The sequence below is a fragment of the Anarhichas minor genome, unplaced genomic scaffold (assembly GCF_050575085.1).
Source record: "Anarhichas minor isolate MPS153535 unplaced genomic scaffold, ASM5057508v1 ptg000043l, whole genome shotgun sequence".
NCBI classification, from domain to species: Eukaryota; Metazoa; Chordata; class Actinopteri; order Perciformes; family Anarhichadidae; genus Anarhichas; species Anarhichas minor.
Window position 1 is genome coordinate 5,211,032 of NW_027466489.1, and position 15,642 is coordinate 5,226,673.

The window sequence follows — 15,642 nt, forward strand, 5'->3', positions numbered from 1 at the left end:
AATTGATAATGAAAATATCTTTAGTTGAAACCATAGCTGGTGAAATGAGACTCCAGGTTAGTACTCAAATATGTCACAGTTCCCAGAATGAGGTGCGTTGGTATAATGCGCTTCAGGATCGTCAAATATAAAAACAGCTACTTCCATATTACAATAACGGGATCACTGTCTCACATGACTGAAGGAATACTTCAGCCCCCAACGGGCCATTCATATATCAATGACTCACACGGTGTTACCTTGAATTTGTGAGGAAAATTTTGTCTCAATGGTGAACGAAGACTCAAAAAACGGAGAAAACTCTTGATGAATTGAAGTGAATGTGGGTCGCGTTGACAACAACAAACTATATAAAAACATCAGTTTAAAAACTCACGACTCGTGTCGTATGATCCAAGTCTCATTTATCCGGTTCCACACTGTTTCCCAAACACATGCATCTTCCCTAAAACCTTGCTATTTAAAAACACTCTGGCGTAAACAGCCTCACGCTTGCGCAGACGAGGTACTCGTCTATGCGAGTACTGTTTATGTGGCGTTTAAAATAGTAAGGTTTCAGCGAAAATGCGAGATTTTTTTGCGAGTTTTTAAACTGATGTTTTGATATAGTTTGTTGTCGTCATTTACTTCAATTCATCAAGAATCTTCTCAGTTCTTAAGAGTCTTCATTCCCCGTGGAGAAAAAAATAAATATTGATAATCGATGTAAAAATGGTCGTTTTGCGGGTGAAGAATTCCTTGAAGTAGTTGTACACTTGAGACGGACCAGCTGCCATTTTGTTGCGTCTGGGAATGACTCAGCATCAGTTGTGTCTCCAGCTACACAGCTCTGGATCGTCTTTGACCGATTCATCGTGCCGCTGCACGGCTCTTAAAACAGACATGACTGGTACATGGACATCTGCACACCCAACTGCAATCATCTGAGTGGCAGGGAGTGGTCTTAAGAGGCCCCGTCCTTCACAGCTTTGGCACAGTAAACCTATTTCACTGGAGTGCTTTTAGAGCCGACTCCAGCCCTGCACCTCCACAATCGGCACGTAACACTCACTGCAGGGGTGACAAAGGTGCATCTCTTATCGGCACAGAAAGCCCATTGTCCAACCAGGGAAATACAGAAAGCAATTAACACGGCACCAGAATAATAATGCGAGCTCATTACCTATTATCAAAGCCAGTGAATTAGCTCACTGTCTACAGCGGCAGAGTGTGAAATCCTCTAGCTCGATTATTTACGCTTTTTAATTGCTAAAGCTTGTCCGACTAAGAGATTTCACTTTTATGCGCATAAAAAAAAGGTAACAACTTTGAACTAATGAAACATAGATGATAGATTAAAGGAGGAACTCTTTGAAAACATTAGTATGAAATGCTTTTGATTTGTGAAAGTAGGTTATACACAGAAAGCTCGGTCTACTTTGCTCATAACCTGCTTGTCAAGTGCTCTTTGTTTATCAGTCAATCAGATTACAAGCAAAAAAAAAAAAAAAAAATGCATTTTGTTCTGCGGGGACTTTTGGAAAGCTGTGCTCTATCTGCTACGATGTATTATATCGTGCACATTCCCCATCATTATGACAAATGAACCTCAAATCCAGCAGATTTGACCTCCTTCACTCCTCTGATTGAAACGCAGCCTCCATGAGAAAACATCTCAAACGTGACAACAAGACGCAGACAACTTTCATGTCATTTGAAAGATATAAAGCAAGAAGGCTGGCGTATCAAATCTGAACGAACCATTAAATGAATGCAGTAACATCTGGTTTTACATCCTCTAATGAAATATTTAAGACGTGAACTCTCAGACTCGGCTTTTGAATATGAGACATTACTCTGGCGAAAGACCATGAAAATACTCAGCCTGTGCAATACCTGCTTACTTCACGGGAAATCTAATTAGCACCTAAAGACTCTACAGCCCCAGCTGTTAAGAACAAACCAACATCAGGAATTTGCTCTGAGAGTCATCGCATTCCTTGATAAATAAAGCTTGGGCTCTTTATTAGATTTCCACTTGATGCTCCCGTGAGGCCACTCACCTTGTTGGCTGAAGGACTGCTCAAAAACAGACTTGTAAAGGCTGCGGAAGGAGGCACTGAGATCTTCAAATTCAGAGAACAGGAGCTGCTTGTCCCTGTCTGGCATGTTGTACTGGGACTGGGGGGGCTGCTGGAGGGTCATAGACTGGGACACGGGCTCTGGGTGACTGCTCACCTGGAGAGAAGAGGCGATAAAGAACGCTGAAGATTAACAAAAGTAAACGTGCATTTAGTCAATCACAGTAAGTTTCATGTTTAATTTGTGATTAGATTTCATGGTGAAAGTACACTGGCTACAGCTTTGCTACATCTGCACCACAGACTACAGGAGCGCAGTATAAAGTTAAAACATATTAATAACATACATATTCAAAAGAGCCGCCATGCTCATCTGGTCATGGAGCCACAAAAACAGAAAAAAACAGAAAACCTCTGGAATATTAAATGCAAAGTTTGTGATTTATGTGAATGCACGCAGCAAACACACATGTATGAGGATGGTTCGAGTCTTCTGAGGAGCCACTTTAATAATGTTTCTGTCTGACACTCGGCATGTAAAGAACAATAACGGATCACAACGATCTAGGTCAGAGCTTAGTTACCGCCTTGGCTCACATACCATTAAAAGACCAACTCGAATGGACACAAACCCAATACTCTGGTGGCCGAGCAAAAAGTATTTAAAACAAAATCAATAGCAATACCTTGTACAAATAAGCAGCCATTTTATCCATGCATTTGTGTGGGCAGTCAGTGTTATGCACTGCCCCGAGGTGTGAGACGGCAAGCAGCGCTCCCTCCAGCAAACCAGTTTGTCTACGAGATTCGTAGCAGCGATGAAAAACCATCGCTATTTCACAAAGCAGGACCTGACCCTGTGTCAACCGTGGGGCTAGCGTTACAAGAGAGGCCACGTCCAATTCTTGATCAGAACATCTTCCTCTATCAAGATGTGGCCACGCTGCTGAAGTGCACGGCTCGCAGTCTGGCTTGGGTAAGAGTGAAGAGGTGAAAATGAAGCCAGAGTGTTTACTGTGAGCTTGCTGCTTTGGCTGCGAGAGAGAGAGAGGGAGAGAGCACATCCATCAGGCTGAGCCGATCGATGCTCAGCGCCTCGAGCAGGGAGCACTCTAGGATGCAGGAGGACCACACCAAAGAGGGGGCATCTCTGGTGGGAGGACATCAGAGGAAGCGCTTTCCTTTGTCTGGCTTCCAGGAGCGTGCACATCTTTCTCTGTTTCCCTTAACCCCCTTCCTGATGTTGTACTCTAGCGCATGTCCACCCTGAACCTCCGTCTATTGCTGTCTACGGCTGGCTCCTCTGAAGAAAGCCTCCTGGGCACTTTCCGCTCAGATGAAATATGGGAGAAATATGCGTTTCATTTTCATTCATTCAGTGACTGTCGCTCTCCCACAGCTTGAAACATGTGGATAAAATGAGAATTCATCATTTGGCCTTAGCGCTGAACAAATAATCAGCTCCATCACATTTATGTAAATATCTTGTTACAAATATCCAACTCGGGGACATTCATGAGCTGCAACATGGAGAATTACCAGCGTCCTTTAAGGACCAGCAGGGCAACAGTATACTGGTACACTGCCACAGCAGGACCTTATTCGTTCTGTCTTTGTTCCACTGCAACATGTAGATTGATGGTCTTACCGGCGTGTAGCTGTGCACACTGCCCACACTGTTGAGATTGACGGAGGCCAGACTCTGATCAGACAGGCTGTTGTTAAGGCTGCTTCTTGGACTATCGCTCCCTTCCTGGTCTGTGTTGTACAACGCCACCTGAAACACACACACAAGTGTACAGTAGCTTGTTATCTCAGATACACCCACACCCACACACCCACACACACACACACACTTTATTATAATGGTTGTAACGATTCTGTATCGATCTGGATCTGTATACCGATTCAACGATCAACGATCTAAAAACATCAATACACATCTTTAAAATGCACTTAATTTTCTAATTCCTATTTACACAGTAAAAATGTATGTTTATATAAATGTAACTGATTGTGTTAAATCAACATTGTCAGGCGTTGTGATATCAGCAGATATTGATTTGTTGTCCAAAGAATCGTCATATGGATATCGCATCGGGATGAAACGTGTGATTTACATCACTAGTTACTAATTGTTATCACCAATCTTGCTTGACGGTAGCGCACGTCAGCAGTCCTCTGAGACAATGCTGGTCGACAGTCAAACAATGTAATTTAGTATGGAAATGTAAAGCCTGAGCATGTGTGTGTGTGTGTGTGTGTGTGTGTGTGTGCTGCATGCAATGTCATAAAAGCAGAGTGCTTGCTTTCCCCTTCACTGAGGGTGTGTGTGTGTGTCGGAGACACAGGGTGCTGCTAAACACCCACCACAGTCACTAAGGGGTTCAAGCTGAGCGTGTGAAGGGGTCTGGAGACAGCTGAGGCATTCCTATCACTAAAGGTCACACTACTGGCGATGTCAGCCACATCTGCTCACCGAGCGCAAATACGTTTGGGACAACTAACAAAGGATTTCAGTGCAGCCGAAGACACTGACCTTTCAATATAGCAGCGAAACTAGCCGAAGCACTTCAGGACGACAATCTTAATTATCGTCTAACAAGGTTTCAGCCCTCCCGCCCTTCCCAAATAAAGTGCACCGTCAGACAATCAAGACAACAGTAAGAGCGAACCAGATAATGAATATAATGTTACCCGCAGAGAATAGTCCATGTGTTGAGTTTTGTATTGTGAGAGGAATGGTAGTAATGCACCGATGGCGTTGCGGTGGAAGAGGGCCTGGCATTCAAAGATCGGTGTTTGTGTGCGTCTGTCCATGACCGACTGCAGCATGGTGGCTTCTGCTCATCGCTGAGAGTGGAACAGAGTGGGCTCTGTGCTCAGCACAATGAGACAGCAGTGGCAGCAGCCTTCAGGCAGGCAGATTGGCCCGGCCCTACCCAGCATCCTGCCTCTCAGCGGCAGCAGTGGACTGAAGCCTCTTGTGTTTCTGCTGAGGCACAGTGAGCTACCGCAGAGGCCACGAGGACGCGAGCAAACCCAGGCAGCCTTGACTGCCTTCTCTGCTCCGACTGATTGGCCCGCTGACTAACACGCTGGTACGACTCCAGGACGCACACATGCAGAGCGAGAGCGTACGATCATATTAAGCTTTTAATATGGAGCTTGGCTCCTGAGCCGGTAGAATGAGAGTACTGCAATTAAAAAAAAAAAAAACTGACGAATCCAGGCAACACTGTACGAGGAAGAGGGGTGAGGCTGAGAGGAGAATTGGGGGGGGGGGGGGGGGGGTAGTAAGAGAAGCTCATTAAGCAACTCTAGCCTTCCTCCACTCAGTGTGGGCTTGGCTCCAGTGTTCATTAGCGTGAAGGGGAACTCAATGAACAGCTAAGACTGAAAGGCTTAAGCACGTCTACAATATCAGCCCTACAATGCTAATCAAAAGCAGCGTGCCACAGAAATATAAATGTTATGTGTAATGAAGTCATAAAACAGGCTTTTAGCCTTAAGTCTCTCACCGCAATCTATTTTTACTCCACTCACCCATAACGTGTGATGATTTCAAAACCTCACTGCTCTGTGGTTTACGCAGACCGAGACACGAGTCCCCCGTGTGAAGACACCCACTCGAGCATGCTCCGTCACAGACAAACACCCAGTCGCATCTCGCCCACTTGCGTAGAAGCATGCACAAACATATGACACACACGCGCATTTCTACAGATACACAACGATGTGCACAACGGCAGGATAACACACACAAACAAAAACACACAGACAGAGGCAGGCGTGCTCATACAGGCAGGAGCGGCTCCACAGTAAATACTGTGTACAGTGTTAGCTAGCAGGCGAGCGAGTCAGAGTTCTATTCTTAGCAGTGAATTAAGTAAAAAGCCAGAGGTGTCTTTTACATAGGGGCCTAATCTGGAGCATGAGACATGGATTATGAAATCAAAGCAAGATTGGCCCAGGTGTCTCCAACAATGCCAGCTAGTGTTCAGCACAATCCCTGCATGTAGGATTGAACAGACAGGGAGCGAGAGAGAGGGAGAGAGGGAGGGGGGAGCGGGGGGGAGCCAGACTATTCATCAGCAAACACACTTCACAACAATCCCCTCTTTCCCTTCATCATCACACTTCAGTGCCAGAGTTTCATCACATTCAAGCCAATGTTTAGGGCCGGCTCTCTCCCCCCCCCCCCCCCCCCCCCCCACACCCCGACAAACGTCTGAGTCTATGTGAGAAAGGCACACAAAAAAAAAGAGAGGGGGGGGGAGACACAATTTTGTGAGGAATGTCCGTCAGAAGAGAGAAAAAGAAAAGAGATTCCTGCTGGTTCAGTATTCGCCCTGCCAGCGTCTCCCATTGGTCTATCTGAGAAGGCGGGAATGAGGGAGAGAGACTGGAATAGAAAACGGAGAGAGAGAGAGAGAAAACCAGAGAGGGAATTCCTGTGGCTTGGCACACTGCACCGAAAGAGGCGTGGCCTGTCGTGTGTTTACAGTGTAAGACAGTGAGAAACAAGCTCTCTCCGAGGAGTTCAGGCCTCAGATCTGTTGCTATTTAACTTTGTCTTCCGTTCACTTCGCCACCTGAACAGTTTTTGTCGCAATCAAGTGAACAAAAGACACAAATCAAAACTTATTTTCATCAGCTCTTGCAATCACACAGTAGTTATCATGTCTTGTGCGGTTTCAATGTTTTCTGCTTGTTGCTCATCTGAGTTATTTGACTAGAGGTATTTGATGGCAGGAGGCCAAACTCTAAGCTGTCATCTCTCTACATTAGGGCCTCATTATGCAGTAACCACTGGTGGAGACTGGTGCTGTGGCAAGTGCTTGTTTGTAGCAATCACAGAGAGAGAAAAAAGGGTCATCTTTCCACACACATGGGCCCATGAATCTGTCTGCTGGAGCAACATGAAAAACGGCATGTTTTCTATAGAAACAGCCCCAAGCTAATAGTGACTGACATACTCGTCAAAACAAGCTGTAACACTCTAACATACATGTACACACAAGTTAAATCCAGTGGCGGGCCGTGCATTTTATACCTAGGCCTTCACTGTTGTCCTGCAGCTGAAATACCACCTTATAACCACATGATGGCGCCACAGTTATTATTAGTTTCTAAGGCTGTAACTATGTACGTATTAAATGTACGTACCTATGTACATACCGTTCGGTACGAGACTTGCAATACGTTTGAATAGTACTAGAGCATTTGGAAAATGCAGAAGCTCATATTCAGGAAAATATAATGTTTTCTGCGCTCATGGAGGACAGTGGTTCTCAGCTGGTCTGGCTGTGGGACCCACCATCACTCCTTAATGACAAGTCGCGGCCCAAAGAGATCGTCTCACGATTTTACTTTCACAACTTGAACATTGAACGTACTGCTCTGCAGTGTCTTTCCTCGTCTCAGTCCCCTGTGTCATGGTGTGTGGTACATCTCACTCAGTCAGAATGCCATATTTGATTGGCTGAGCTGCATCACGTGATGTGATTCACTACCCGACTAAGCCTCTCGTTTCACGATAGTCACGCGCTTGCCCACTGACCAATCACAGCACACTCTGCACCTCGCGGCAGAGCTGCACATGGACACTGAGCGGCATGTAATGCTGACGTCATTATAGGCCGGCTAGCAGGTGCTGACACGTCAAAGAATACGCCCAACATGTCAAACTAAAGATCTGATTGGTTGAACACTATGACAATCAACAATATCGTCCCCATTCACTTAAACTGCACATGGATTCACTTGTGAGTCTGCAGGCCTCGGGCCTCTCTTCTTACCTAGAGACACAGAGGTGAGATCTGATTGGATAAAAGCTCTACTTAAAACAAGCTGCACTGGAAGCAGAGCAACTGAGGAAGACAGTAGCTGTGCAATGAGAAAATAAGATAATGGGAAAAATAATTTTATAAATTATAATACATGTAGTGTATTTAAGAAAAAATATAAAATTATAAAATAGATATAGCTTTGTGATTCTGTTTAGGCCAGCAGAGAAGGCCTTGCAGGCCCTGACGGCCCACCATTGGTTAAATCACACACCGACATAGTCCCCGTCTCACACACACACACACACACACACACTATAACTCCTCTTTCCTATGAACAGTCCTGATCACATTTTTTTTTTTGTAAAGCTTGCAGCAAATGAATAAGCGACTCTTGTAGGCTTTTCTAAAAGTGCACTTGAGAGCTGCCCCCACTGGGCCCAGAGGATGAGAGCTTAAGGTTAAAAAGCCTATTTAAATTTCAGAGTGAGCGGCACACTCACAGCTAACAGCTAGCAGTCCCTGCAGCTTTGCTCTGTGATATACAAGTGGCTCCAAGCTTTTACACACATATTGAAAAATAAAATAAAGAGAGCGAGAGGAACCAGCAGCAGGGGCGGCAGTCACCTGTAGTGCGACGGCGTAATGTGTTCACAGAATGAGAAACGCGACTCTGGGCGTCAACCTCCACTACAGGTGTGAGTACAGAAACCCCACGCCGCGTGTGGTGTATCCTATTGCTGGTCTGCATGGGACTGTGTAAGGTCTACCGGGTTGCGAAGTGCTAAGTATCAGTGTGAGCATCACATTTCCGTGCTGAAGATAACAAGAGCCTGTTGTTGTTGTTGTAGAGGAAAAAAGGTGCTGCAGTGCAGATAGTTGTGTATTTTGGTGTGGGTTGCATTGCAGAGAAGCTTTAGGCATATGAGCGTGTGCTTGTGTGTGTGTGTGTGTGTGTGCATCTCCCCTCCACTAGAGTGCTCCTCGCTCTGTGGGGAATATTGCAGTAGGTGGTTGGAGAAGTGGGTGGGGTCAGGGTGCAGCAGTGTAGCCAGGTGTGTGTTGGAGCTGGAGGCTGGATGGCTGGCTCTAGTACCTTGTTAGTCACAGTGTTGATTGCCAGTGTTGGAGAGGCACTTCCAGAGATCATACACTCCATCCCCAAAGACTCCGACTCCAGGCTGTACGGCGTGGATGCCTGTGGGGGTTGGGGGCGGGGTGTGGAGGCAGACAAAAAAATAATAATAATAAAAATTCAGCACCATCTAATTATCGAACACATGAGATCCCACTGCAGGTTGCAAAGGAAAGACCTGTATTATTTGTATAGTTTGTGAAAAATATCCTTCTGCACGATACAAAAAAACAAACCAGATCTATTGTCATTTGGCAGAGAAACACCTTTATTTAGGTCACATTTGAACTGTGCTTTCTGAGACGGTGGAGACAGCCCCCCCTAACCCAACCCTCACCTCCCACCCAAACACACAAACACACAAACACACACACACACACGCGCCCTCGTCTTGGTGTATGGGCGCACTGTTGTGAGAGATAACTCTGCCATGCCTGTCTCACAAAACTGCTTACTGTAAGAGGATTGGCTGCCAACAATACCATTTTTAATTCATGATAAACATAAATGAGATTTCCCAAACTCTCAATTTCAACGTCTGACTCTTAATGGAATGCCTTGTAGGCAGACAGTGTCTAGGGGAGAGAGAGGGGGGGGGGGGGGTGAACACGGCACATGTGTCCTCCAGAAAACAGACTCTTCACTTGGTGCGTTCTTTTGTGTCATGCTCAAATCAACAGAGCGGCATCAGGAGAGATTTAGCTCAAACTGTCGGCAGAGCAGTGTATTAAAAACAATGTGCTCTTCCTTTACGGTCGTCTTACACAAACTCTCACACAAGTGACGCAGTTTGTTTGAATGAACGTGATAGTATTTCGATGCTGTAGGGCGACTACATGAACGGCATTATACGTTTTCATGTGCGTGTGTGAGACAATGGAGTGCGTTAGCGTGTGTGCGGCAATGAGTTTGTCTCGCCAGCCTAACAGGATGATCCTCCCTTCCTCGTTGCCTCTGGTCAGCCACATTGTGGGTAAGGAGGAGACAAGAGCTCGCTGTGCCGGGATGCCCCAGGGCCAGGTCAATCTGAGCAGCTCACTAAAACCTGTACAGCTGTACGTAACGCTGGGCGAAGCTCATCCATAATTAAAGACAAAAGCTCCCGCTCAGAGTAGCCGGGGCGCACAGCTCTGCATTAATTTATGTTTGTTAAAAAAAAAATAAAAAAAAGTGAGTGCAGAATGTAATGTATGTAATGGCTGCCTCGGGCATAGTTTATTATTAAGGACCCCACTTCACGACAGGCTAGCAAAGCAGCATGGAGAGGCAGTTACATAAAGTCTGGCTACAAACTCCTACTGAGTCTGTGTGTGTGTTTATGCATGCGTGTCTGCATGTGGTAGAGAAAGAGTGGGAGAGAAAGGAGGGCAGAAGGAAAGGAAAACTGAGGCAGAAGTAGCGACACAGAAGCACAGATGAATATTGAACCATCTGTAGAAGGAGGCAGAGGATTGAGCAGAGGAACAGCATATGTAGAGGGTTTTATGTTGGGAATAATGCAGAGTTGCTGTCATCACACTCACCCGCTCTCCAGACCGCGGCCTCTTCTTTGGCCGCGTAGGCAAGGCATCCTCTTTTGGGTTGGTGTCGATGGCCCAGTAAGAGCCCTGCGGACGGAAGAAAGACCTGTGAGCTGATAAAACATTACATATTGCTCTTTCACATGACATCCCTGTGACGTTTGCGTCGGACAGCACACAAGCTTCACATCTCTCTCTCTTTGGTACGCCGTTATTTAAAAATCAGGGGCCTCATCTGCTCTGCTAATGCCCGTCCTATCAGCCCGAGTCTTTAGTTGAGTTGATAGCTGTGAGTTTGTGCAGCGTGTGGGTGGGCTTTGTTAGTAAGAAAAGGCTTGGCTTTTCCTCCTCTGCGACTGCTTCTCAATGAGAGGCTGCTGAGGGCAGCTGCTGGTGGTGAAAATGCTAAGCCTTTCCTGAAGCTGTACTTCCTCAGCCTCAGGTACTGAATGAGAGTGCTGTTGCCAAGGATGAAGGCTCCGCAGTCTCAGCCCAGGAGTCGAGGCAGCGCTCGCCCTGCCGTGTTGCTTTCTTGTTAAGGTCTGAGCAAGGCTAATCAAGGAGAGAGCAGTTGGGCTGGCTCTGGGGCTGCAGCTAGCAATCCCACATCCAAGCTGCATTATTTATCTTTGCATTCGGCCCCATTTAATTTATTTTCCAATGGTTTTCTTCCTCGAAGCAAACAGGAACGCCGCACACAGTACAGACTTTATACCCGAGGGCCCTGCGAGTTCAGAATTTATTTTTAATATTTCATATGACCCTCGATAAAATCTCAATTGTCCAGAGGAAGTGAGATCAGGACCTTTAAAATTACTTCCTTAGCAGAGAGAATAATTGTTATTTCCAGGAGAGGCCGTAGAACAAGCTGTACCTCAAGTATCTGTACAGTAACCGCTACATAATGGCCCGCTCTTGTTATTTTCACGGCTCGCATGCACCACTGCTGCGATTGTTAAAATGAAAAAGCCGTGGTTGGCCTATATTTGTCAGGGGGTTAAAATTATAAGTATAAATATGTGAGAGGCTTTGGGGTCAATTAACATTCTCCACAGAGGGAAGAATAATTCACAGCACAATCAACCAAAGATGAAGAAATATCTCGTGGTGATGCAGACACCTCATTACCCCAGCTCATGTTTTTACAAGAAGCTTCACTGAAGAATGTCTGTAAAGGTGAGAAAAGATGTCTCTACATGTGGTTCTCCTCTGTGTTGAGGTGCAGGGGCTAAATGCAGGGGCACAGATGCAGATGTTTCTAAATTAGGGGTCACAAAGACAAAGCCACACTTGGTGACGTTTCGTTTAATTAGAGGGGGGGGGGGGGGGGGGAAACATCCCGCATGGGAGGGGAGTTTCTGCATTTCCCTATACCCACCCCAAGAGAGTTGGCGGAGAAAAAAAAGAGAAACATATAAAGAGCCATTAAATTATTCACAAATACACTGCAACACACTGTAGCAATGCCAAGAGAAGTGTGCTCGTGGAGTCTGGGGCGAAGCCACAATATCCTCTGCAGCCACAAAACAAAGGCTGCTGGAAAAAACAGATCCTGGAAACAGATGTACTCTACCTGCTCTCTACCCGTAAATAGCGCAGCTCATTTTCATACATCAACATGCATTTTGGCATCTAGTTCCCCTTTTTTTTGTGTCAATATAGGAAGGACAAACACAACAAGTACACTGGTTATCCCGGCAACTCCAGACGGATATAAGAGCAATTCAAATAGGGATTATTAACGGTAGCCTTCACAGGCTGCGTTTCTACCTCCGAGGTAGACAGTGTGTGTGTATGTACAATACCAACTGTCATCTCTTACACCATCTCAGAGAGAGTCAGACAGAGAGCGACATGACTCTCCTATCTCACCCGACCAGCAGTTCTCATATTCCTGCCACATTACAATATTGATGCAACATATCAAGAGCGGCTAGCGCCTCTTTGAAGTTGTCTTCGGGGGGGAAGGGAGTGAGGAAAATTCCAAATTAAACATTAAGGATGCGAGCATGTTGGCCATGCATTTGGAATGGGATCCATACAGCAATAGATTATTTTGTATTTAGTGGAGCAGCTCCCAGGAGTGTCAATATCAGAGGATTACAGCAAAACATGAAATTAGCATTCAGTCCCCATCCTCTACACAGCTAGGCGTAGCTCTTCATGCATGTGTCGGCGTGTACGTGTGTGTGTTTGTGTGTAATTATTTGTGCGGTTCCCTAAGCATATGTAGCGTATGCTCCGACAGTCCTGGGATGAAATCTGGGTTAGGCTACATATGGTTAGACCTGTGCATGCATCAGACTAGATATAGGCCCATAGGCTCCTTCTTCATGAACTCCTCAGTGGATCAGGGGACACTACTTATCGGAGCAAATTGTGAAGTCAATCGGGCTGATAAAAGCAACTGTAGGTGGTACGACTGAGACTCTAAAGTCAAATGAACATGTTGGACTAAACATCCTCTGACAGAGTATACAAATGGAGGCTGAGTAGAGAGCAAAATGAAGTCAGATGTTTGTCCTGAATAGGTTCCGGTTCACCTCGAGTAAATACTTTTAAAGATTCTCGAACTGACCTGAGGTCTCATTTATAATGCACAAAACAGGGCCGGAGTTATGAAATCTATAGAAACAAACGTGATGGGAGTGTAACTGGTTGAATGTGGGCGTGAGGAGGGCGGGACACGAGGCTCGTTAAAACATTTCCAGGTGGACTGAGATGTATAAAGGTAACATCTCCTGCAGGCGTGCGTACGCACGGTTTTATAAGTCTGTGATTTTTTTGCTGCACACCGTTTTTCCTCTTTTGTGCATACTTGGGATGGGACGACACTGGATGTTATTGCGATATAAACGCATTTAGTTGGTCGTGGTGAAATTCCATTATTGGGATAATAGTGAATACACCCTCACGAGTGACTCGGGAAAGACGTTTAGCTCGCTATGAAGGTAGAGAAGTGAGAAATAGAGCCTGATTTAAAAAACAATAAAAATACAGGAATCATGTAAAATAACAGATTCACACAATGTTACTACTTTTAAATGTGATTATTATTTATTTTTTATGCAGGGGAACCTTATGATTCATGGTTAACATATTCAAGATTGACTGTTTTTCACTTAAAACAATGTTCACTAAAAGAAAGTATGTCATGTAATAAAATATTGTATGTTTTAGTGCTATTTTAACAGTTCTAAGCATGTTTTGAAGATTATCAGGATAATATGAATTATTTTGGCCGGGATGATCATGACATGAAATGTTCATCCCATGCGTAGTGCGCACATACAACCGAGCATGGATTCCTCGCACTGTTTTAAAAATGAGAGCCCTGACTCCTGCCGTGCTACGGCCGAATCTCCACCAGTCTTTTACTTTTTTCCCCCTCCATCACCCACATCTGCTGTCTGTGCTGGTCCAACAAACTGGCCTCTCCTTACATTTGAATGCAATTCTGTGGGGGTGGGAGGTTCATAATAGATTACGAGCATGCCATGAATTTCCAGACTGTCAGAGCCCTGGCAGCCATTCAAAGGTAACATTTTTCTACCAGAGAAAGCACGATACACACCGCAGAAATGTTCTAACGGTGAATTCAGACAGTTGTGAAGCTAAACTAGACATATTCGTCTATTTGTATTTTTTTTTTTTTTTTCATAGTTGCATACATTCCTCTTGTATTTCAAAGTCTCACCTTTCCAGGGTCATCTTTGGAGCGAGGCACTTTGAGAAAACACTTGTTCAATGACAGATTGTGCCGTATCGAGTTCTGTAGGAGAAAACAGAGAGAGAGAGAGAGAGAAAGTTGGAAAGGTGAGTGAACACATAACAAAAAAACAATTACACAAACAAGTCTGCAGTACTTGAGTGTGGAGAACATCACTGCCAACAGCAACAAGGGCATACAACTTGTTGGCATGTATCATGTAGGTTTAGTCACAGCTCCCGTCATCGAGGTCAGCTTGTTTCAGTGGCGTGAGATCTGGCCTGCAACTGTGTCCAGATTTCACTCCACACACACACACACACACACACACACACAGGCTCAATCTGTGTACAAAGCCACCAGGAGGCAATATCTTTCATGAATGTCCAACAAACTGCATTCTGGTTGCACAACATATCAAATTCCTCGGGTGCCAAAAATAGGAGCCAGAAGGAATCCCACACTGGGATGGTTGCTGATACCAGGGCCTGATATTAATTAATGCTCCAGCAAAGCTCCTGTGGGGGGGGGGGGGGGGGGGGGAATAAATCATGTAGATCATTCTGAAAGTTAACTCATTACAGTGTTACAAGCTACTCTACAGCAGTGAAGAGGGAGGTTTCATCCAGCTGCCTGATTGGTGAGGCGAGGTGGGCTGAAGTAGCCACGAGGGCTGGAGAACGATGCTCCAGTCCCAGGTTAACCAGCTCCACCAAGGCCCCTCAGAACCAGCTGGAGGCAGGCCAGCTCAGGGCTCCTAATGCACACGGTTCTCCACTCCACTTTATGGAGTGGTGCTGACAGATGGCCACACTAAAAAGCTGTAGGATGATCTGACGAGTTTAACGGATGCAGAAGATGAGTAGAGAGAGAGACAGACAGAGAGACCCCCAAGTGCAAAAGATGGGAGCTGCTTATTCAACAGTGTTATAGGCAATTATACCACAGGAGGGATGATAATGACGGCCTCGTTGTAATGCTGTCAATCTCTCTGGTTAAATCACTCTGCAGTGTGAGACTGCTCTCCAACAGAAGCTACAGAGGGGCAAACTGGCTCCAGAGTCAAAACTATTCTGGTCCTTTGCCAAAAGGGCTTATTTTTCTGTGCTTATTACCACATGAGGTATGGACTGCAGGAGAGTGGGTAATGCTGCAGGACATTTTGACAATTTAAATGTGTTGTAATCCAATACAAGTGACACAAATTCAAGATAACCGTAGCTCCTGTTGTTTCTGAAGTCCTACATTTGAACAGCCAACGTCTAAGACTGCAGGGCTGAGTGTTTGATACTCAAAAGATCTCGGGTGGAGTATCGCCCATATCCCTGAAAAGTGGAAATTTAAAACCGTACAAATTCAAAGACAACAGCACAACATACAATAGACGGGGTAATAAGAGACATAGATGCTTATAAGTCACGTGAGAAGC

At 45.4% G+C, this 15,642-nt stretch overlaps 1 protein-coding gene across 3 annotated transcripts in view; it reads right to left on the reverse strand.

Annotated features, from left to right (window-relative positions):
• The window catches only part of foxj3 (forkhead box J3), a 69,306-nt gene that overhangs the window by 8,155 nt on the left and 45,509 nt on the right, over nt 1-15,642 (reverse strand). For all 3 annotated transcript variants that reach the window (XM_076111181.1, XM_076111178.1, XM_076111179.1), the window contains exons 3-7: nt 14,202-14,276; nt 10,508-10,591; nt 8,946-9,047; nt 3,709-3,837; nt 2,043-2,217 (exon numbers count right to left, since the gene is read on the reverse strand). In XM_076111181.1, coding sequence (XP_075967296.1) covers nt 2,043-2,217; nt 3,709-3,837; nt 8,946-9,047; nt 10,508-10,591; nt 14,202-14,276 — 565 coding nt within the window. The remainder of the gene's footprint in view (nt 1-2,042; nt 2,218-3,708; nt 3,838-8,945; nt 9,048-10,507; nt 10,592-14,201; nt 14,277-15,642) is intronic.